Source organism: Lontra canadensis, unplaced genomic scaffold (assembly GCF_010015895.1).
Source record: "Lontra canadensis isolate GAN:19392208 unplaced genomic scaffold, GSC_riverotter_1.0 scaffold23, whole genome shotgun sequence".
Lineage (NCBI taxonomy): Eukaryota > Metazoa > Chordata > Mammalia > Carnivora > Mustelidae > Lontra > Lontra canadensis.
This window is the reverse complement of record NW_022631017.1, coordinates 7,465,039-7,483,713: the sequence shown is the minus strand read 5'-3', so window position 1 is coordinate 7,483,713 and position 18,675 is coordinate 7,465,039. Positions and strand designations below refer to the sequence as shown.

At 41.5% G+C, this 18,675-nt stretch overlaps 2 protein-coding genes across 18 annotated transcripts in view; one reads left to right on the top strand and one right to left on the bottom strand.

The window, feature by feature from the left end:
- The window catches only part of LOC116870481 (adenylate cyclase type 10-like), a 41,015-nt gene extending 24,255 nt beyond the window's left edge, over positions 1-16,760 (top strand). For 6 of the 17 annotated variants that reach the window (XM_032862243.1, XM_032862245.1, XM_032862239.1 and 3 more), the window contains 13 exons: positions 1,028-1,357; positions 5,882-5,945; positions 7,175-7,394; positions 7,702-7,875; positions 10,295-10,467; positions 11,165-11,324; positions 13,284-13,488; positions 13,578-13,674; positions 14,161-14,279; positions 14,538-14,655; positions 15,070-15,268; positions 15,775-15,988; positions 16,506-16,759. In XM_032862243.1, coding sequence (XP_032718134.1) covers positions 1,028-1,357; positions 5,882-5,945; positions 7,175-7,394; positions 7,702-7,875; positions 10,295-10,467; positions 11,165-11,324; positions 13,284-13,488; positions 13,578-13,674; positions 14,161-14,279; positions 14,538-14,655; positions 15,070-15,268; positions 15,775-15,988; positions 16,506-16,570 — 2,138 coding nt within the window. In that variant the 3' untranslated portion in view covers positions 16,571-16,759. Of the gene's footprint in view, positions 1-1,027; positions 1,358-5,881; positions 5,946-7,174; positions 7,395-7,701; positions 7,876-10,294; positions 10,468-11,164; positions 11,325-11,999; positions 12,685-13,283; positions 13,489-13,577; positions 13,675-14,160; positions 14,280-14,537; positions 14,656-15,069; positions 15,269-15,774; positions 15,989-16,505 lie in introns of those variants that run through there. The other 11 variants (XM_032862241.1, XM_032862240.1, XM_032862246.1 and 8 more) reach the window with 10 other exon arrangements.
- The window catches only part of TREML1 (triggering receptor expressed on myeloid cells like 1), a 75,932-nt gene that overhangs the window by 45,443 nt on the left and 11,814 nt on the right, over positions 1-18,675 (bottom strand). The gene's annotated exons all lie outside the window — the stretch shown is intronic.

The following is an 18,675-nucleotide window of genomic DNA, read 5'->3' as shown; positions in this document are numbered from 1 at the left end:
TTAAGATTTTATTTATTTATTTGACAGACAGAGATCACAAGTAGGCAGAGAGAGAGGAGGAAGCAGGCTCCCCGCTGAGCAGAGAGCCCCATGCGGGGCTCGATCCCAGGACTCTGGGATCATGACCTGAGCCGAAGGCAGTGGCTTTAACCCATTGAGCCACCCAGGTGCCCCGAATAACCTGTATTTTTCAGAATTGTCTTAATTCTGAGAATTTTAGCTCCTTGTAAACCCCATGTGTTAAGTATCTGTATCTTGATTTTTGGCTCAGAAAATATTCTCATAATCTTTTATTGGTTTCTAGATATAAATAATAAGAAAGGAATAAACTGTTCCTAATTTTGAACTTTACAAGGAGGATAAACACATCTGGAATTGAAACAGACATGAGCAGAGAAAGATCTACATTAAATAGCTTGCAATCTCAAATTCTCCACATGTTAAAATTGTGGCATAGACTACCAAAGCATATATATTCCACAAATAATTTCCCTTTGACTTTGAAATGTGTTGGGGCCTTACATTTGAACAGAGCATTTCTTTCTTTTTTTTTTTTTTTAAGATTTTATTTATTTATTTGAGAGAGAGACAGACAGAACATGAGCAGGGGGAAGGAGGCAGAGGCAGGAGAAGCACACTCCCTCCCTGCAGGACTCGATTCTAGGACCCTGAAATCATGGCGTGAGCCAAACGCAGATGTTTAACCGACTGAGCCACCCAGGCACCCCTGAACAGAGCATTTCTGATGAGTTGATGTTTATAGTAATTTGTAGTCAAAAAAGCTCAATTTAGGACAAGCATCTAAGAAATCTATTCAGTGTACTTCTGTACCACTGACCATTTCTTCTCTGTGGTACTTTGTACAAGATATGGTCAATATCATTCTCAGATTTGTGTAATACACTTTATACAGAGGAAATGTAAACAAAATTTTCTTATAAACTAGCAGCATGTGATTGGGAGTTTGCTATTGATAGCATAAAAAGCCTTTAAGGGAGATTCTCACATAGATTTTCCTATATTTCAGATACTGACTCTCCTCTCAGTCTGCAAGAGGAATTATCCCTACCTCAAACAGGGGTGCTAGCATTTGGAGTGCCACTGTTACGAGAAGCTGCTTGGGAGCTGTGGCCCAAATCACAGCAGATAGCTCTGCACCTTGAATGTGCATGCTTTCTCCAAGATTTGGCCTGCCGCTGTGGGAGCTGTCAGGGGGGCGACTTTGTCCCCTTCCACCGTTTTGCTGTCTGTTCTGCCAAGAGCTGCAGTGGGACCTCCCGGTTCTGTAGTTACAAAGATACTGGCTCAGTACTAACACAAGTGATCACAGACAGGTTGCAGCTGCCTTCTCCCCAAGGTAAATCCAGGGAGCAGAAAGAGGACACGTAGGCAGCACTTCTCCGTATTCATGTACTTGGAGTTCTTTATCCAAAAGGTGGAATCAGATTAAGGTAGAAAAGTAAGCAGAAGAAGCCGTTTATCCCTGAATCACCAGAAAGAAGAAAAATGTAATCTCGGAGCTAGAAGGAACTTCAGAAATTGTGCTTGTTTTGGTTGGCAATCTTGGGCAAGTTACCTAACCTCAATTAATTGAGGAAAATAACAATACCAATTTCATAGTGTTCCTGTGAGAATTGAATGAGCTAAAATATATAGTATGCTCTGGATCGTGCCAGGCACGTGGTTAGTGCTCAGTACATTTTAGCTACTGTTCTCCTTCTTCTTCTTATTATTATTATTATTATTACGATTATTATTATTATTAAGATCTGTACACATATATGATACACACATATGTGTGTATCGGGTGCTGCAACTAGGTATTAAGAATAAAAAATGAGTAAGCATGGGTCCCTGAAATTATCAGTTTTGGGGGTTAATACAGACATGCAAATAGGAAATTCCAGTACGATATGGTAAAGGCAATGAAAATAGCATACCCAGGCATTGGGGTACCTAGAGAAGGGGCCATTGGCTTAGCCTGAGAAATGAGTAGGAGAAGCTCTCCGTTGAAGGAGATAATGCCAGAAGTGAGAATTTAGGAATAAATATGAGTTGGTTGCTTGAAGAAGTTTGCATTAATGGATGGGTGCTCCCTAAAGCTGGTTGCCCTTCTACCACATCCCAAATGAGAGTTCACCTTCTTTGTTTGTCCAGTTATTGGACAGCCCATTTCATTGTCAATAGCTGTAACAAAGCTTCTTTCATCAAGGTGAAGTCTACCTTCTTGCAACTTCACCAGCTTTCCAGAGTTGTGCCTTTTTAAAATTCCAGTTAGTTTACATATAGTGTAATAGTTTCAGGTGTATAACATAGTGATTCAGCACTTCCATACATCACCCAGGGCTCATGATAAGTGCCCTCTTTATTGCCTATTACCTATTCAGCCCATCCCCCAACCCCTTCCCTCTAGTAACCATCAGTTTGTTCTCAGTAGTTAAGAGGCTATTTCTTGGTTTGCCTGTCTTTTTTTGCCTTTGCTCATTTGTTTTGTTTCTTAAATTCCATACATGAGTGAAATCATGTGGTTTATATCTTTCTCTGATTGACTGTTTTACTTAGCATTATACTCTCTGACTCTATCCATGTCATGACAAATGGCAAGATTTCATTATTTTTTATGGCCAAGTAATATTCCATAGATAGATAGATGGATAGATAAATAGATAGATAAACGGACACATAGATACCACATCTTTGTCCATTCATCAATTGATAAACACTTGGGCTGCTTCCATACTTTGGCTATTGTAGATAATGCTGCTATAAACATCAGGGTGCATGTATCCCTTTGAATAAATGTTTTTGTACTCTTTGGATAAATACTTAGTAGTGTGATTGTTAGATCATAGGGTAGTTCTATTTTTTTACTTTTTGAGGAACCTCCATACTGTTCTCCATAGTGGCTGCACCAGTTTGCATTCCCACCTATAGATGATTCCCCTTTCTCTACAACCTCACCAAGACCTATTGTTTCTAATGTTGTTGATTTTAGTCATTCTGACAGGTATGGGGTGATCTCTCATTGTAGTTTTGATTTGTATTTCCCTGATGATAAGTAAAAACAACACAAAGAAATAGAAAGACATTCCATGCTTATGGATTGGAAGAACAAATATTATTAAAATGTTTATACTAGCCAAAGCAATCTATACCTTTAATGCCATCCCTATCCAAATACCAACAGCATTTCCCACAGAGCTAAAACAAATAATCCTAAAATTTGTATGGAATGACAACAAAAGACCCTGATTAGCCAAAGCAACCTTGAAAAAGAAAAACAAAGCTGGAGACATCACAATTCTGGACTTCAAATTATATTATAAAGCTATAACGATCAAGACAGTATGGTACCTCAGAGTCCACAGTCTCTCCTGTGGACTCTGGAAAACAATCAGGGTTTTGGAGGGGTGGGTGGTGGGAGATTGGGTGAGCCTGGTGGTGGGTATTATAGAGGGCACGTATTGCATGGAGCAATGAATTCTGGAACAGAATTCAGCTAGGTAAAGCTGAAACCCCCTGCTGACCACAGTGACTCTCATGGACTATGGCATCTAGTGCCCTCATGATTTTCCTCACAGGTCTAACTTTGTGGTCCACTCTCATCTTGTCATAAATTCAATCCAGATATATTCAGGGATTTCCTCTATTAGAAGTAGCTATCAAACTGGGTGGAAAAGAAATTTAAAAAAATAAATAAATAAATTTTAAAAAGACAGTATGGTACTGGCACAAAAATAAGACACATAGATCAATGGAACAGAATAGAAAACCCAGAAATGAACCTATACTTATATGGTCAATTAATCTTGGACAAAGCAGGAAAGAATATCCATTGGGAAAAAGACAATCTCTACAGCAAACCCTGTTGGGAAAACTAGACCGCGACAGCAACGTGCAAAAGTATGAAACTGGACCACTTTCTTACACCATACAAAAAATAAATTCGAAATGGACTAAAGATCTAAATGTGAGACCTGAAACCACAAACATCCTAGAAGAGAGCACAGGAATGACCTTTCTGTAAAGCACTTTTTTAAAAAAAAGATTTTATTTATTTATTTGACAGACAGAGATCACAAGTAGGCAGAGAGGCAGGCAGAGAGAGGCAGAGAAACAGGCTCCCTGCTGAGCAGAGAGCCCAATGCGGGACTCAATCCCAGGACCCTGGGATCATGACCCGAGCCGAAGGCAGAGGCTTCAACCCACTGAGCCACCCAAGTGCCCAGAATGACCTTTTTGACATCAGCCATAGCAACTTCTCTCTAGATATGTCTCCTGAGGCAAGGGAAAATAAACTATTGGGGTTACATCAAAATAAAAAGCTTTAACATTGCAAAGGAAACAACAAAACTAAAAGGCAACGTACAGAATGGGAGAAGATATTTGCAAATGACATATCTGATAAAAGGTTAGTATCCAAAGTATATGAAGATCTTATAAAACTCAGTATCCAAAAGAAAAATCCAATTAAAAAAATGGGCAGAAGACAAAAATAGACATTTGTCCAAAGAAGACATTCAGATGGCCAACAGACACATGAAAAGATGCTTAGTATCACTGATCATCAGGAAAATGCAAATCAGAATAGCCCTTTCTTCAATATTTGAAGACAGCTGTTAAGACCCAACCAAATCTCTTTTTCTGCTTTGATAGTAGTTGGTGGTGTTGGCAGTGGAGAGGGATAAGGGAGAGATGGTGAATTTTTGGTGGTAAGGGACTAGAATCAAGAAGTTAATCTTTAATGTCTGCTCTAGCTGTAACATTCTGATGATTCTGTGAAGGTAGACCAATGACTTGGAAAAATTAGTCATTGACTGATGAACTCTTTGGGCATTTGCACTATTGTACTTTCCAAGGAGAAAGAGGAAAGTAACAGTGAATGTCCTGGTCTAGGAAAAAATTATCCTATCATTCATATTTCCTATATGACTTTTTCCTTTTGAGAGGTCAGTGTCAGCTTGAGATTACACAGCCTGATCAGTCTATATGAGAGAGGCTCAAGACCTTCCTGGCACAACCAAACCCTGAGGATACTTCCCAGATTCAGGGCCTCTGTGCATGGCCGTGCACAACAGGTACCGCGCGAATCTAGAGGGCCCTAGTCACACCATTTATGATGTGCGGGTGCCCCTGGAAACTGTGTTGCAGTAGTGCTGCCAAACCAGTTTCTTTAGTTACCTTTGTCTCACTTTACCCTACCTTATTTGACATGGTTCAGTATTCAGAGAGCCGGTCCTTTTATTTAACACAAGTCCTCCCTATCACAGTTCCCTGGGACCCCTTTCAATCCCATGACCTGTGCTTCTGAGCCCTAGTGGTAACATCTCCCCATCATTCCCAGTGTTTGCTTTTTGAGAAGGTAACTGCAGAGGAAGAGTCAGAGCTGAGGGATAAGGGCTGTTTAAGGCCAGTTTAAAGTAAAAAGGTAAAGCTGAAACCCCTTGCTGACCACAGTGACTCTTATGGACTATGGCATCTGGTGCCCTCATGATTTTCCTCACAGGTCTAACTTTGTGGTCTACTCTCATCTTGTCATAAATTCATTCCAGATATATTCAGGGATTTCCTCTATTAGAAGTAGCCATCAAACTGGGTGGACATATTCTTTATTCATTTCTCTAGCAAATAAAATTAGGGGCTGGTATGAGAGGTTTCAGGGGAGTTACTATTTGAATCATAAATAGTTGGCATTAAGGAATTTGTAATCTATCATTCTATTTTTTGTATAGGCTAATATTAAACCTAAACTTACCATTTTAACAATGGGATAAGCAGTTAGGTCATGAACTAAGCTTCGGAGGAGAGGTAGTCAGGAATTGGAAATGTTCTCAGTTAATACAAAGATAGATAATGAAAGATAATCTTTTTCTCCCTACAGATAGTTTTCAGTTCCAGACAAAACCATTCAGAAGTCAAGAGACCTTCACAAGTGAACACTGCAGGTAAATGGAGATGGTGAGAGGAGGTACTGGGTGGGGGGGATAGGAAATGAGACACAGGTGACCATTAAACTGGGCCACTCACCTCACCTGCAGACAAGGAAAGCCTTTGACCAGCCTGGAGTAGTGACACTTGTACTCAGTCCAGAGTTCAAGTTAACAGAGAATTGGAACGGGAATTTTTTATTCTTTGTAGGGAAATTATTTCTTAGTGTTTAGGAAAAGCTTCATTTAAGAGCTCTCAAATGAATTGTACACATAGCAGATTTTTCTCTGCTATAAATTTGCCTTCTCAATTATGTTTGTCCCCAGATGATATTAAAAGGAATTTAAATTTCCCAATCATGTGCCTCCTGGCTTTCTAATGCCTAGTCTATTGATTTTAAATGTCCCTACCTTGAGTTTACCAGCCACTCTAGAGTTTCCTGTCCTGCTTATCCAACCTGATTTCCTATGGTTTTCAAAGAAAAATCTGTACTCTACATAAATCATCCTCACACTCACCTGTATATCTGTACTCACACATTTCCCCTTTTTGAAATACTAAGTGGCCTCCACATCCTTCTACTTATCAGAGTATTCCCCATTCTTCAAAGCCCTCCTCAGTTTCCATCTTTTTCAGTCGTTCTGTCTCAGAGAGATCTAACCTCTTTTGAACTCATGGTGTTTGTGGGAACTGCACTGGACTAGTAGTCAGAGAAGTGAGCTCTAGGTTTGGTTCTATTCAGTAGCTGTGAGGTCATTTAAAAGTCACTTAAGCTTTCTAAGCCTTAATTTCCTCAATGGTAAAAGGAACATAGTTTCTGCCTACCTGAAAGACAGTGTTGTTATAGGATGAGATGGTGCTGTATAAAATCAGGTTCAAATGTGTTATGACAAAGTTCAAATATGCCAATAGAGAAATGTATTTATTACTTATTGCCTTGTATCATGTTCATGTTTTTATTTCACATGCTGTTAGTTTACTCTTCAGGTGTAGTTGTTTCTCCATTTAATCTGTGAGGTACTTAGATTGGCTTTGGGTTTTTAAAAAAATCCTTAATAGGGTTTTGACAGTATAGATCTGGTCCCTGACTTTCAAAAACTTATGGAGTGATGGAGGAGAAGGCTAAACACAGAACCCGATGAGTCATAAAGGAAAGCTTCCCAGAAACAGTGGCTTGGAGACCTGGGAATGCCCGAGAAGAGTGGTTGCTTTGTGACCACTCTCCACTCATCTTCTCTGCACAAAGAACAGAGGAAGAGTTCCTGGATCAGGTGAACAGGAAGCTGGCTCAGAGCAGCCCCGACAAAGACATGTTGACCAGAAAGCCCTGTCACTGTGAGGAAATCCTGCAGTTCGTGATCTCACCCCTCACCCGGCACTGCCTGGTCATCGGAGAGACCACATGTGCATTTTATTACCTGCTGGAGGCTGCTGCTGCCTCCTTGGACCTGTCAGAGAATTACATGGTGAGCAAGCTCTGCTCCCAGCCCTTGAGCTGAGCCCTTTCACTTGGGGAATTTGGTGGGGATTTCATACTGTCAGTCAGTTTGGGTGAAAAATGGAGCAAGATAGAGAAAGGTGTTGGAAGGGGTTTAGAAGGAAACACCAAGTGGGAATGTGCTAGTCCGAGAGCACAAACTACTGCCGCCCTGCCCCTGACTTGCACGTGCCATCCATCTCCCCGTTTCTTACTGTGAGCTCACCCCGATTCCAATCCCAGTCTTGACCTCATCATAACCTTACTGCATCCTTCAACCTCATTGCACCACTAGGGTCGTCCGAATCCTAATCCTGTTTCTCCATCCCTTGTCTTGTTCGGAGGCCTTCTTTTATTTGAGGAAGGCAAGCAGTCTTCTGGGCCAGCCCTCAGCATTCTCATTTTTGAAAAAGCACAAGGTGAAGATCTGTCAGTTTGAGGAGGCCACTTTCTGCTGTCTTCGTTCAGAGGTAAAGTCAGGGCAGGGCCCTGAAGTTTGGGTTATTTCTCCTTGAGAATTACCTTATTATTTCTTTTAAAAATCTTGGTTTTTTGTATGCAGTTGTAAATGTGATAATGCAAGGAAACGTTCTACAAATTCAAAAGATTGCAATACACAATATGGAGAAAATGAAAAGAGCTCCATGCTACTCCCAGCATAGTTAATATTGTGCAAATTCCACCAGATCCACACACATAGGCATATCATTATTATTTTCTGTTGTTTTTAAAATAGAATCATATTCTATATTCTCATTCTTCTGTAGCTGACCTTTATTCTTAACAGTACAGACGGAACATTTTTGCATATTAGTGTATATCCAATCAGTTACAGCTGCCAAGTACTCCATTGTATGCTTATATCAAAGTTTGATCGGTCCCTTCTTCACATGCATTTAGGTTGTCTCTAACTTGAGATTATTTTAAGCTTTCTAAGCCTTAATTTCTACGGGGACAGAATGATTTTAAGTCTATTAGTCGTTTACCCTTATGATCGCATGGCTGACAGGGAGGGCACTCACTGCTGCTGCCCAGCATCATGAGAGAGTATCATACCATACATATATTGCTATCCTAGGAAAAGAGCAAAATTCATAATACAGTTTCTACTGAATACATATCACTTTCACACTATTGTTAAGTCAAACCATTTTAAGTCAGGAACCATCTGTGTATCAATTTGAATTTTTCCCATTTCTTCACATCCTTACATCAGATATTATCAGTCTGTTTTAAACTTTCTAATCTATAGATGAAAGTTATATTATACTGAAATGTGTATTTCTTAATAAGGTACATTATTTTTGTATGTTTACCGGTCATTTATTTTTCTGTGAATTGCTTATTCATGTCCTTTGTTAAGTGGAGTACATGTAAACTAACTTCAGAACAACTGGGGAGTGGACATAAACGTGAAGGTGACCATAAGGTACAAACTTCCAGTTATAAGGTAAATAAGTCCTAGGGATATAATCTGCAGCATAGTGACTATACTGAACAATGCTGTATTATGTATTTGAAAGTTGCTAAAAGAATAGATCTTAAAAGTTCTCATAAAAATTTTATGTTGGACACCTAAAATTAACACATTATATATGTCAGTTACAATATCTCAATAAAAAACCATCATGTCATACATCTTAAACTTACACAATGCTTTGTGTCAAATACATCTCAATAAAACGGCAGGGGGGAGAACATACGTATGAAAGTCTCCCTACACGCAACCCCATCACTCAGCTACTATGTCCCCTCCCTGATGTTATAAATCTTTATGTATTCTACCAGATGGGTTTGGCATACATAAATGTATATGGTCTCCCCTTTCCTTTGTTATATACAAATAGGAGCTTTCTATATTCCATTCTACATTTTGCTTTAAAAAATATATATGCCTCATAGATTATTCTGTAATAAAGCAATTTCCTTAGGGAATGAGATTTATATAACAAGTAGAAGCTCTGGGGAAAGCATGCCATGAGACACTCTATTTACAAAAGACATATTGAAGTAAATTTATTTATTGCATAAGAATAACTCAGGACAGCTCAGCAACTTTTCCCAGCCTCACTACTATTAAATCAACAGAACAAAATGTGTTGGGATAATTATCAATTTATACATAATTACTCCATAAAACCATGGGGGATGTTTTGTTAGAGAGCCAAGCTTTAAAATTTTTAAAAATTAAAATAAAAACTAATTTCAATGTAAATTTTAAGATAATCTGGCTAGGAGAGTAAACCTAATGTGTATAATGCCTTTGAATGCTTTGAATGCCAAAGAGAATATTAAGAGTTTTTCATGGTATTATATTATCTGTGTTTCAATCTGAGGTCTTTGAGCAATCCAGAGGTTAAATAATTATTTCTTTCCCTTTATAAGAAGAAGTTGTTGTGCAATCTTCCCAAGATTGTTCTGGAATCACTATAGACTATCACTTTCTTGGAGGATTTAGTCTTAAAACGTGAAGAATATGATAACCTCAAGATAGTTCTTCAGCTCCTATACCCACATACGCTGTGGCAGCATGACCTGACAGATAAGGGATTTGGTGACATTTCAGATCCTTTCAGTGGCATCTGAAACATCTGAGTCTCTTCTGCATGACATTCCCATCTCAGTCCAGCAGCATTGCTTTCCAAACCACAGCCTTCTCATTGACAAACATGAGGGACATGAGAAAAGAGGGTGCTTTCTCCACAATCCTATTTTCTCACTCCTTTACCTGCCTGTGGCCCTACTGGTGCTCATTAGTGTGGCCAGGCCCTGCTGCAGCTCTCTCACTCTAGCGCCTCAGCAGCCCAAGTACTAACGCCAAATGACCAGAGCCTCATCCTAGTACTCTTCTCACATTTACATTACTGTTTCTCATTTTCCCATCTCTAGGTCTGTTTCAACATGGGACAGATCACACTGGCCAAAAAATTGGCCAGGCAAGCCCTTCGACTGCTGAAAAGGAGTTTCCCTTGGACCTGGTTTGGTGTCTTTTTCCAAACATTCCTGGAAAAATATTGGCATTCCTGTTCACTAAGCCAATCTCCAAACAAGTCTAGTGAGAAGTGAGGAGTCTAGTCAAGTCATCCCGGTCCCTTTAGGACCAGAGAACTAAACTAGGATGGCGCCTGGAGTGTTGCCTCTATTGACCTAAGACTCCTCTTTCAAGCCTATAACACTTCCAGTTCTTCTACCTTACTCTCTGAGCCAGTGAAATGTAGCAGAGTGAAGACTCCTTCTGTTTTTGAGCATAGTGTTACTCTGTGTTTTTCAAATAAAGATACATATTACCCTGTCTCTTTCAAATCAAGATACATATATGTATGTGTATATACATGTATACATATATATACATATATGTAACAATATTATTTCTGATATGCATACAAAATATTTCATTGCTACCCAGTTATTGAGCTATAACTTGTAGGAAATATATTCAAAATAGCAATTCAAAGAACGACCCTTTTAAAAACACTTCTTTGAATTTTTTCAATCAAGAGGGATGTTTGGGAGCACCTGACTGACTCAGTAAGAGCACAGGACTCAATCTCAGGGACATGAGTTCAAGTCCCATGCTGGGTCGACTTAAAAAAAAAAATAAAGAGGGGTGGTTTAAAAAGTTTTATGGGGATCCCAGGAACATGTCTGAGTTTGAAAGTCTGTAGATGGCCCCCTGATGAATAGATTTGGATTTTTATGGGGAGGGACAGTGGGCACTTGTGCAGACTAAGGACAAATTAAGTGCTCTGTGCTTCACAGCAGTAAGAAGAAGCTGGCAGTCCTACAGCAGCGGGTCCGCTGCCTCTCCTTGCTCTGGCAGCTCTATAACCTGGACACCACAGCCAGCAGCCGCAGGTTTGCCTGCCTTGCCACTCTCATGCAGAAGAATTCTGCTGAGGAATTTGCAAATGAAGCCCAGGTAAGCAAGTCCTTGCTTTACCTCTGGACCTCAGTCAGAAACTTAAAATGATAGGGAGAGAGATTCTGAGTTTAGCATGGCTCCACAATAACCAGACTCTACATACTGATTATATGTTTGAGCAGCATTTCCCATATTGCAGATGAGTTCTTTTAGATGGGTTTTAGATGGGTTTCCAGGCATGTCTGTGTGTTCCCTGAACTGAATGTCAGCTTTGGTGTGTATGTTCAAAAGAACATTTGACGAGTGGAGGGAGGTAGGGAACAGATCACAGCTTTCATTGGATTCTCAAAGGAGCCCATGATCTAAAGAAGGATTTGAACTGCTGACTTAGGAAAAAAGAAGGAAGGAAAATACCTTCCTAACTTCAGTGTCCGTCTGTCTGTCTTATCTTTTTTATCCATCTATTCAATAAATATTTGATGAATACACATTATGTGCCAGGCACTGATCTTGGTTCCAGGGAAACACACAATAAATCAGTGAAATATATGGAATGTTAGTTGATAATAAATGCAGTGGAGAAAAATTAAATGGAGGCAAGGGGCCATGGGGTTCTGGGAGCTGGACGATGGGGTGAAGTTTTAAACAAGATGGTAGGGAAAGCCTCAGCAAGCAGGTGACATCTGGACAAATATCTGAAGGAGGTGAGAAAGTAAGCCATATGGCTATCAGGGAGAAGAATGCACCGGCAGAAGGCACAGTGGTGCACGAGGCATGCTGTCCGTGTTTGAGGAACAGTGAGGAGGGGAGGAGACAGAACCAGGAGGTGAGTCAGAGAGCCAGGAGAGGGTGGATGGCAGATGGTGTAGCCTTGTGGGCCACTATATGGGTTTAGACTTTTACACTACAGAAGATGGGAAGTAAGTGGCAGGTTCTGAGAAGAGAAGTGACAGAGTCTATTTATATTTTAATAGGGTCATTCTGTCTGCTGTATTGAGAATCAACTGAAGGAGGCAAGAGAGGAAGCAGGGAGCCAAGTTAGGAGACTATCCCAACAATATAGGCAAGAGATAGTGGCTCGGATTGTTGTGGTGGCAGAGGAAGCAGGAGGAGTGGTCTTCAGTCAAGAGAGAACCAACAGGAGTCACCAAATGGATCATTTCTGGGATGGGAGAGAAAAAGGATTCAAGGATAATCCCAAGATTTGCAATCTGGACTTCTAGAGGAATAGAGATGCTCTTGATTGGGATGGGGCAGTCTGCACAAGGAACAGATTTGGGGAAATACTGAAGCCAGGTTTTAGACATATTTAATTTGAGGTGTCTATTAGACATCTAGATGGAGATGTTAAGTAGGCAGTTGAACATATGAATGTGGGGTGAATGGGAGAGGTCTGGACTGGAAATAGAAATTCAGGGATTATCGATGTTTAAAGCCATGAAATTAGGTGAGATCTCCGAGGGAATGAGAAAAGGTCCAAGGACTGAGTTAACAGCTCCATTGTTAAGAGGTCAGGGTCATAAGGAGAAATCAGTAAAAGAAACTGAGCAGTTGCCAAAAGAATATGATGTCCTCAAAACCTAGTGAAGACAGTGTTTCAAGAAGAAAGTCATCAATGATGTCAAATGTGCAAATGCTTATAATAGACATCTAGGCAGCAGTTCTGAAGAGTTCTAGGGAACAAGGATCAGAGGCCTTCATTAGAGAAAACATTGAAGTATGGTTTGTCCAGTGTCTTGAAGGGGAAGTCTGGGATCAGAGAACAAGAAGGGGGGCAGGTAGAGAAAGTGGCTTGTTTCAAGATCAGGCAGTGGGAATGATCAAATTAGAAGTGTGGGAGCAACAAGGAGTGTGTTTTCATAGCAGGAGTCAGGGAGAGTGATAGGGATGCCAGTAGTCCCTGATCAGGTGGGCAGCAAGGCACCATAGTGGGCTCTTAGCAAAAAAAAGGGACAAGATGGAAGTATAAGGGAATGTACAGTCAGAATATTTTGCCCCATGTTTGTTGCCCCACAGGTTGTCTCTACCTATGTGGCCCTATCCCAGTTCTCCCAGAATATGGGTGACAGAGACAAGTGGCTACAGTGTGAGCAGATGGCCATTCAGAAAAGCAGCCTATGTTGGTTCTCCAGGGAGGGATTATTGGCCACAGCCCAGCTTATGCAGGCCTTAGCCTACACCAAGCTCTGCCTTGGCCATCTTGACTTCTCCATCAAGCTGGGTAATGGGGCTTGGAGCTGGTGGGCCTAGGGCTTTTAGAGAAGCCAAGTTCACCACTAGGCCTCATACAATGCTCTTTGACCTCCTTAGGTTTTCAAGCTCATGAGATATGCAGACACCTCAAGAAACCAGCTCTGGAGAATCTGGTTCTCTCAGTTCTCTTCAAATCTGCATTTCTAAAGAAGAAGTATTAAGATCATTTTCTGCCATTTGCATGTGTTGTCTAAGAGGGGAGGATATGGTCTCCCAAGGAAGTATGAAATGGAGAGGGAGATGCTGTTCCATTTCTTACAGCCAGGGCTGTCTCTTCTCTATTCATTCCAGGAAGCATTGTCTTTAAGTGTGGGGTTTAGGAGTGGAAATGCATATTCCTCCTTCTCCTCTCCCTCTCTTCTGCCTCCCCCTTTTCCTCCCTCTTCTCCTTCATTTCTCCGCAGGGGGTAGGTAATTGCAGTAGCTCAAGAAAGAACCTAGAAACTGGCTCAGGCATTTTCCTACTTCCTTTGCTTAGAGGCAGGTCTGTTTTCAGGCACAGACAGCTTCTGTATAAATAGAGATAAGGCGAGAAGATCTCTAGGGGATGTTAGGCTACTTTGGAGATAGAAGATCCCCTCCTCTCCTCTACCATCCTCCCCACTTCCTAGCTGGTCCCTGTGGCTCTGTCTCTTGGCAGATTTGATCTATGTGTCCGTGTGCTGGAGAGTCAGTGGGCACTCATTTCCCAGAGTCATGATGTCCTTGGCCTGGCCTGCTTCTATTCTGCTTGCTTAGATCTACTGCTCTACGGAAAAGGTAACTCTTGTGCAGGGCTCTGCTATACTGAAGGATTCAGACCTAGATTAGGGCCCTGTGTTTGGAACACAGGTAGTCATGAGGCTGTCCCTTTGTCATGTCCATGATCCTAGCCCCTGGTTTCTTAAAGTCTAGGAACCACATTGTGACTCAGGGGTCTGTGTTTCGGATGTTGTCTGTTCCCCTGTACCACATACCTTCTATACCAGTTCCTACACTGACAACTGATCCTAGCCTGGTTACCTTTTCTGTCCACAGGATTGCTCTGCCGGTCCTTTGGCGAGTGTCTGCATTTCATTCAACACTGTGAGCACAGCTGCATCCTAAACTCTCAGAGTAATGTCATGCTGGGGGTCCACTCATCTCTGGCCATGTGGTAATGTGGGGTACCAGAGTCTTACTTGGTGGGAAAGGGCAGAAATAGAAACTTAAGGATACCATGGGGTCATTTAAGCTACTGCCTTTTACAAACCCTCTCCAGCAGGGCTATTCTGCCTCTGTGCCTTTCTAAAGACCTTTACCTCCCATCCCTCCCATCTTATTAGAAGGTTTCTTTTTGTCCCTGAGCAGGTTTGGGCATAGGTTGAGGGTTAAGTTTAAGGTTACAGTGAAGTGCTGGATAACCCATGGTCTCCATTTAAGTCTCTTTCATGTGAGTTAGTAGCATTGGCCACTGGCCAGCATCACAGTCCTGACTGTCCAGGAGGTCGCAGAGCCTTAAAGCCGTGACGACTCCATGAGAGAGCCACGGTCGGTCAGCAGGGGATGGAGATGAGATTCTTCCCTCCAGGTTTGCCCAGGACTCGCAGTGGAATCTGGCTGAGTACCACATCTCCAAGGCTCGCCGGTTGGTGAAAAGAACCAATGCCTCACTATTTGGTTCACATGGCTTTGTCCGATTCCTGGAGTGCCATGTGCTAATGTTACGAAAAATGCCAGAGGGTGTCTTCATGCACACTCCCCCAGAGACCCGCAGCCAAACCCTCAAGGTACCTGCTTCTCTCCTGTCCTTCACCTGACACCTAAGTTCTAGTTTGATCTCTCTGCCATCTGCATCTCTCCCTTACTCTTCTCCTTGCTGCCTCTGTCTCTCTTTTCCCAACTCAAACCTTTTTCCTCAACCTAGAAACTCTTTCCACTTACCTCATGTACCCTCCCAGGTATTCTTGCATGGGCCAGGACCAGATTCCCTGACTTTCTTTTGCACAGCTACTACCCAATACCATTAAAATGTTAACACTTAATCCTTCTCAGTGGGTGCCCTCTGTCTGAGTTTGACACCTGTCCCTACAGCCCTGCCTTCTGCGTCTAAGGCATTCCAGTTCCCCTGTAGCTCAAAACCAACTCTCTGGGCCTGCTTTGCCATGACTCACTCCTCCCTCCCCCTTGAGCCCTGACTGAGTATGCTGAGTGGGCACTGTTGTAAGTCCTGGTAGAGTGGAGTGGAGGAAGAAAGTATTCATCCTTGAGCTCACAGACTTCCCTCTCCTTTCAGTACTGTAAGGAGTTCTTCTCTCGGTGTGTGACCTGCCCAGTCTATCACCAGTGGGTCTCTGAGCTTAAAGCCTCTGTAATGAGATACGGACAGAGAGAATCCATGTCCTCGACTAATACTGCCAGACCTTTTGACACCTGCTTGACCAGGATTTGGATAGAGGGAGAATTCCTGGAGGAAAACAACTCCTTTGGAAGAAATTTAGGAATGCAGAGTAAGCATTCATTCCTGGAACCCTTGTCTGAGAGATGTTGCAAACAGGCTCGGATTCTTACAGACAGTCAAAGGCCGCTCCAAAGAAAGGAGAGATACAGAGCTATAAGGACTTAGTCCTTGCTCCGCAGATAATTATCATCCTTTCACTAGCTCTGGACCCAGCCCAGACAGACAGGGGCGTTTTATCATTAAACAGTATGACCCCTTCTCTCAGCCCTTTGTTCCAACATCTGTGACCCCTGGGCATAGAAAGTTCCTCCTTGGTCCCAGCTTAAACAGACAGATTGTTTCCATGGAGTATCTGGATGGTCACTAAGGGAGAAAGAAGACCTTAGCCTCCACAATGTAATTCTATGAAGGTTAATGGTAAAATGTGGGCAAGAAAAAGACGAAAGAATAGAGTTCCTTACCTCAGAGCTAGCAAATCTCCTCCTTTTCTAGGGCCATAAGTTAGGTTCATAATTGCTGAGGACATTCTCTGGGGTTTGTGATATTGTTTCTGCTCCTGCTTTCAGGATTTGACAAAGTGGCTGTTGTCAAGGAGAATAAGGATGAAGAAATTCAAGAATGTGTATGTTAAAAAAAATTATCTGAAGGGACCTTGGTTCTCTTGCTGTATATGACACAAAGAAATGACCCAAGTTCTCCTTTTTAAGATACTGTTTAGTATACATACTCAGTATACTAGCCTTTTATGGTCATCACTATCTTTAGCTTTATCAAAATAAAAGCCTATGTTTCTGAAGCATGAAACTTAGATATCTCTTTCTTAACTCTTAACAGTCATTGGCACAAATGAGGCAGAAATTAGAACCAGCAGTAGACTGGAGGCCTGGGAGGCTTTAAGATGAACTGATTGCTTCTTACATAAGGCGACATCCACTAGCAGATGGAAAACACCGCCCTGATACAGAGGCTGTATTTACTTATGGAAAGCCGGCATTATGAGTGCTTTGATGATCTCTTGGCAAGGATGTAGTAATGGGTTCCTAAGAAGTCAAGGAATCTTTTGAGAGGTGCATAGGGCTGTGCTCTTTTGCACTTTATGACTTGGGGATTCCCATGTGAAACTGAAACTGCCAAGGTGTATGACTCTAGCTCTCTTTTTATTCTCCCTTTCTAGAGCCGCCACCTTTGTACTTTTATCCATTTGATGGCCTTTCTTACACAGAGCCTGATCTTCCTACTAATTTCTTATATTTAACAACTCAATCATCTAGTGTTCATGGAGTCTGTTAAATAATGTTATGAGAGCTACCATTTATTGTTCACTTACTCTGTGCCAGCCTAAGTGCTCAAAATACATTCTTTAAATCCTTCAATCAAACCTGTGAAGCATGTACTTTTATTATCTCCATATTACAGATGAAGAAACTGAAGCTTAGAAAGATCTTATTCCAGGAAACACAGCCACAAAGTGGTGGAGCTGGGATTCTAACTCAAATTTGATTCCAGAGTTTTGCAGTGGCTATAGAAGCTTTCATAGGACCTAGCCTATGGTAAGCTATCCCATACCCAGTGTTCGATATTCTATTCAAATGACCGTGATCAGAACTTTAAGGACAGTCAGGGAGGTGTTTGGGAAAAGGAGCCCTGTACTTGGCATTTTAATCATGCCATCTGGTCTGTATATTCCCTGCTCCCCCTCTCCCCCACTGTCCCTTTACCCCTGTCCTCTTGTTACCCTCCCTCCACTCCCTCTACTGCCATCCTACTCCCCCTTCCATTCCTCTGTCTCTTACCCCCTTCTTCCTTTGTCCTTCTCACACACTCTCCCCCACTTTTCCTCCCCCACTCCTTTAATTCCTGAGAGGCAATACAGACTAGTGGTAAAGAACAAGGACTCTGGAGCCACACAGCCTGGGTTCAAATTCTAGCTCTGCTACTTACTAGCTTTGTTAATTCTAGCATATAATTCATCTTTTTTATGTTTCAGTTTCCCTTTCTATAAATGAGGATAAAAACAGAATAAAAGAACATCATCATGCAGATAACATAAATATAAAACATTTAGAACAGTACCTGGCACAAAATAAGCACTCAATAAGTATTAGCTATTATTACCAATTTAATTTTTATGTTTAAATATAGATTATACATTTATGTGGCACAAAATTCAGAAGGAACAAAAGTGTCTAACAGTGAAAGTCTTTCCCATTCCTGTCCTCCAGCCACCAATTCCCCTCCCCAGAGCTGATCTGTGTTACCACTTCTTTGTGCATCCTTGCAAAATCATCTGTGCACATGCAAGCAATAGTGTATATTTACTGCACCTGTGGTTCCCACAAAGGCACTACCTAGTCATACTGTTGCTCCTTCCTTTTTCCTTCCTTTCTTTGCCATTTGTTTTCCTTTTGGCAATTTTTAAAATTGAGATAGAATTCACCATTTAAAAATATATACAATTCAAGTGGCTTTTGGTAGATCACAAAGTTGTGCAACCATATCACTGTCTAATTCCAGAACATTTTTATCACCCCAAAGGGAACTCTATCTATGCCCATTAGCAGTCCCTACCCAGTTCCTTCTTTCTGTCTCTATGGACCTGCCTTTTCTGGACATTCCATATAAATGGAATCATAATATATTCCTTTTATGTCTGACTTCTTCCACCTAGCATAAACTTTTGAAGGTTCATCCACATTGTAGCATTCCTTTTTATGGTTGGATAACATTCCATTGTAG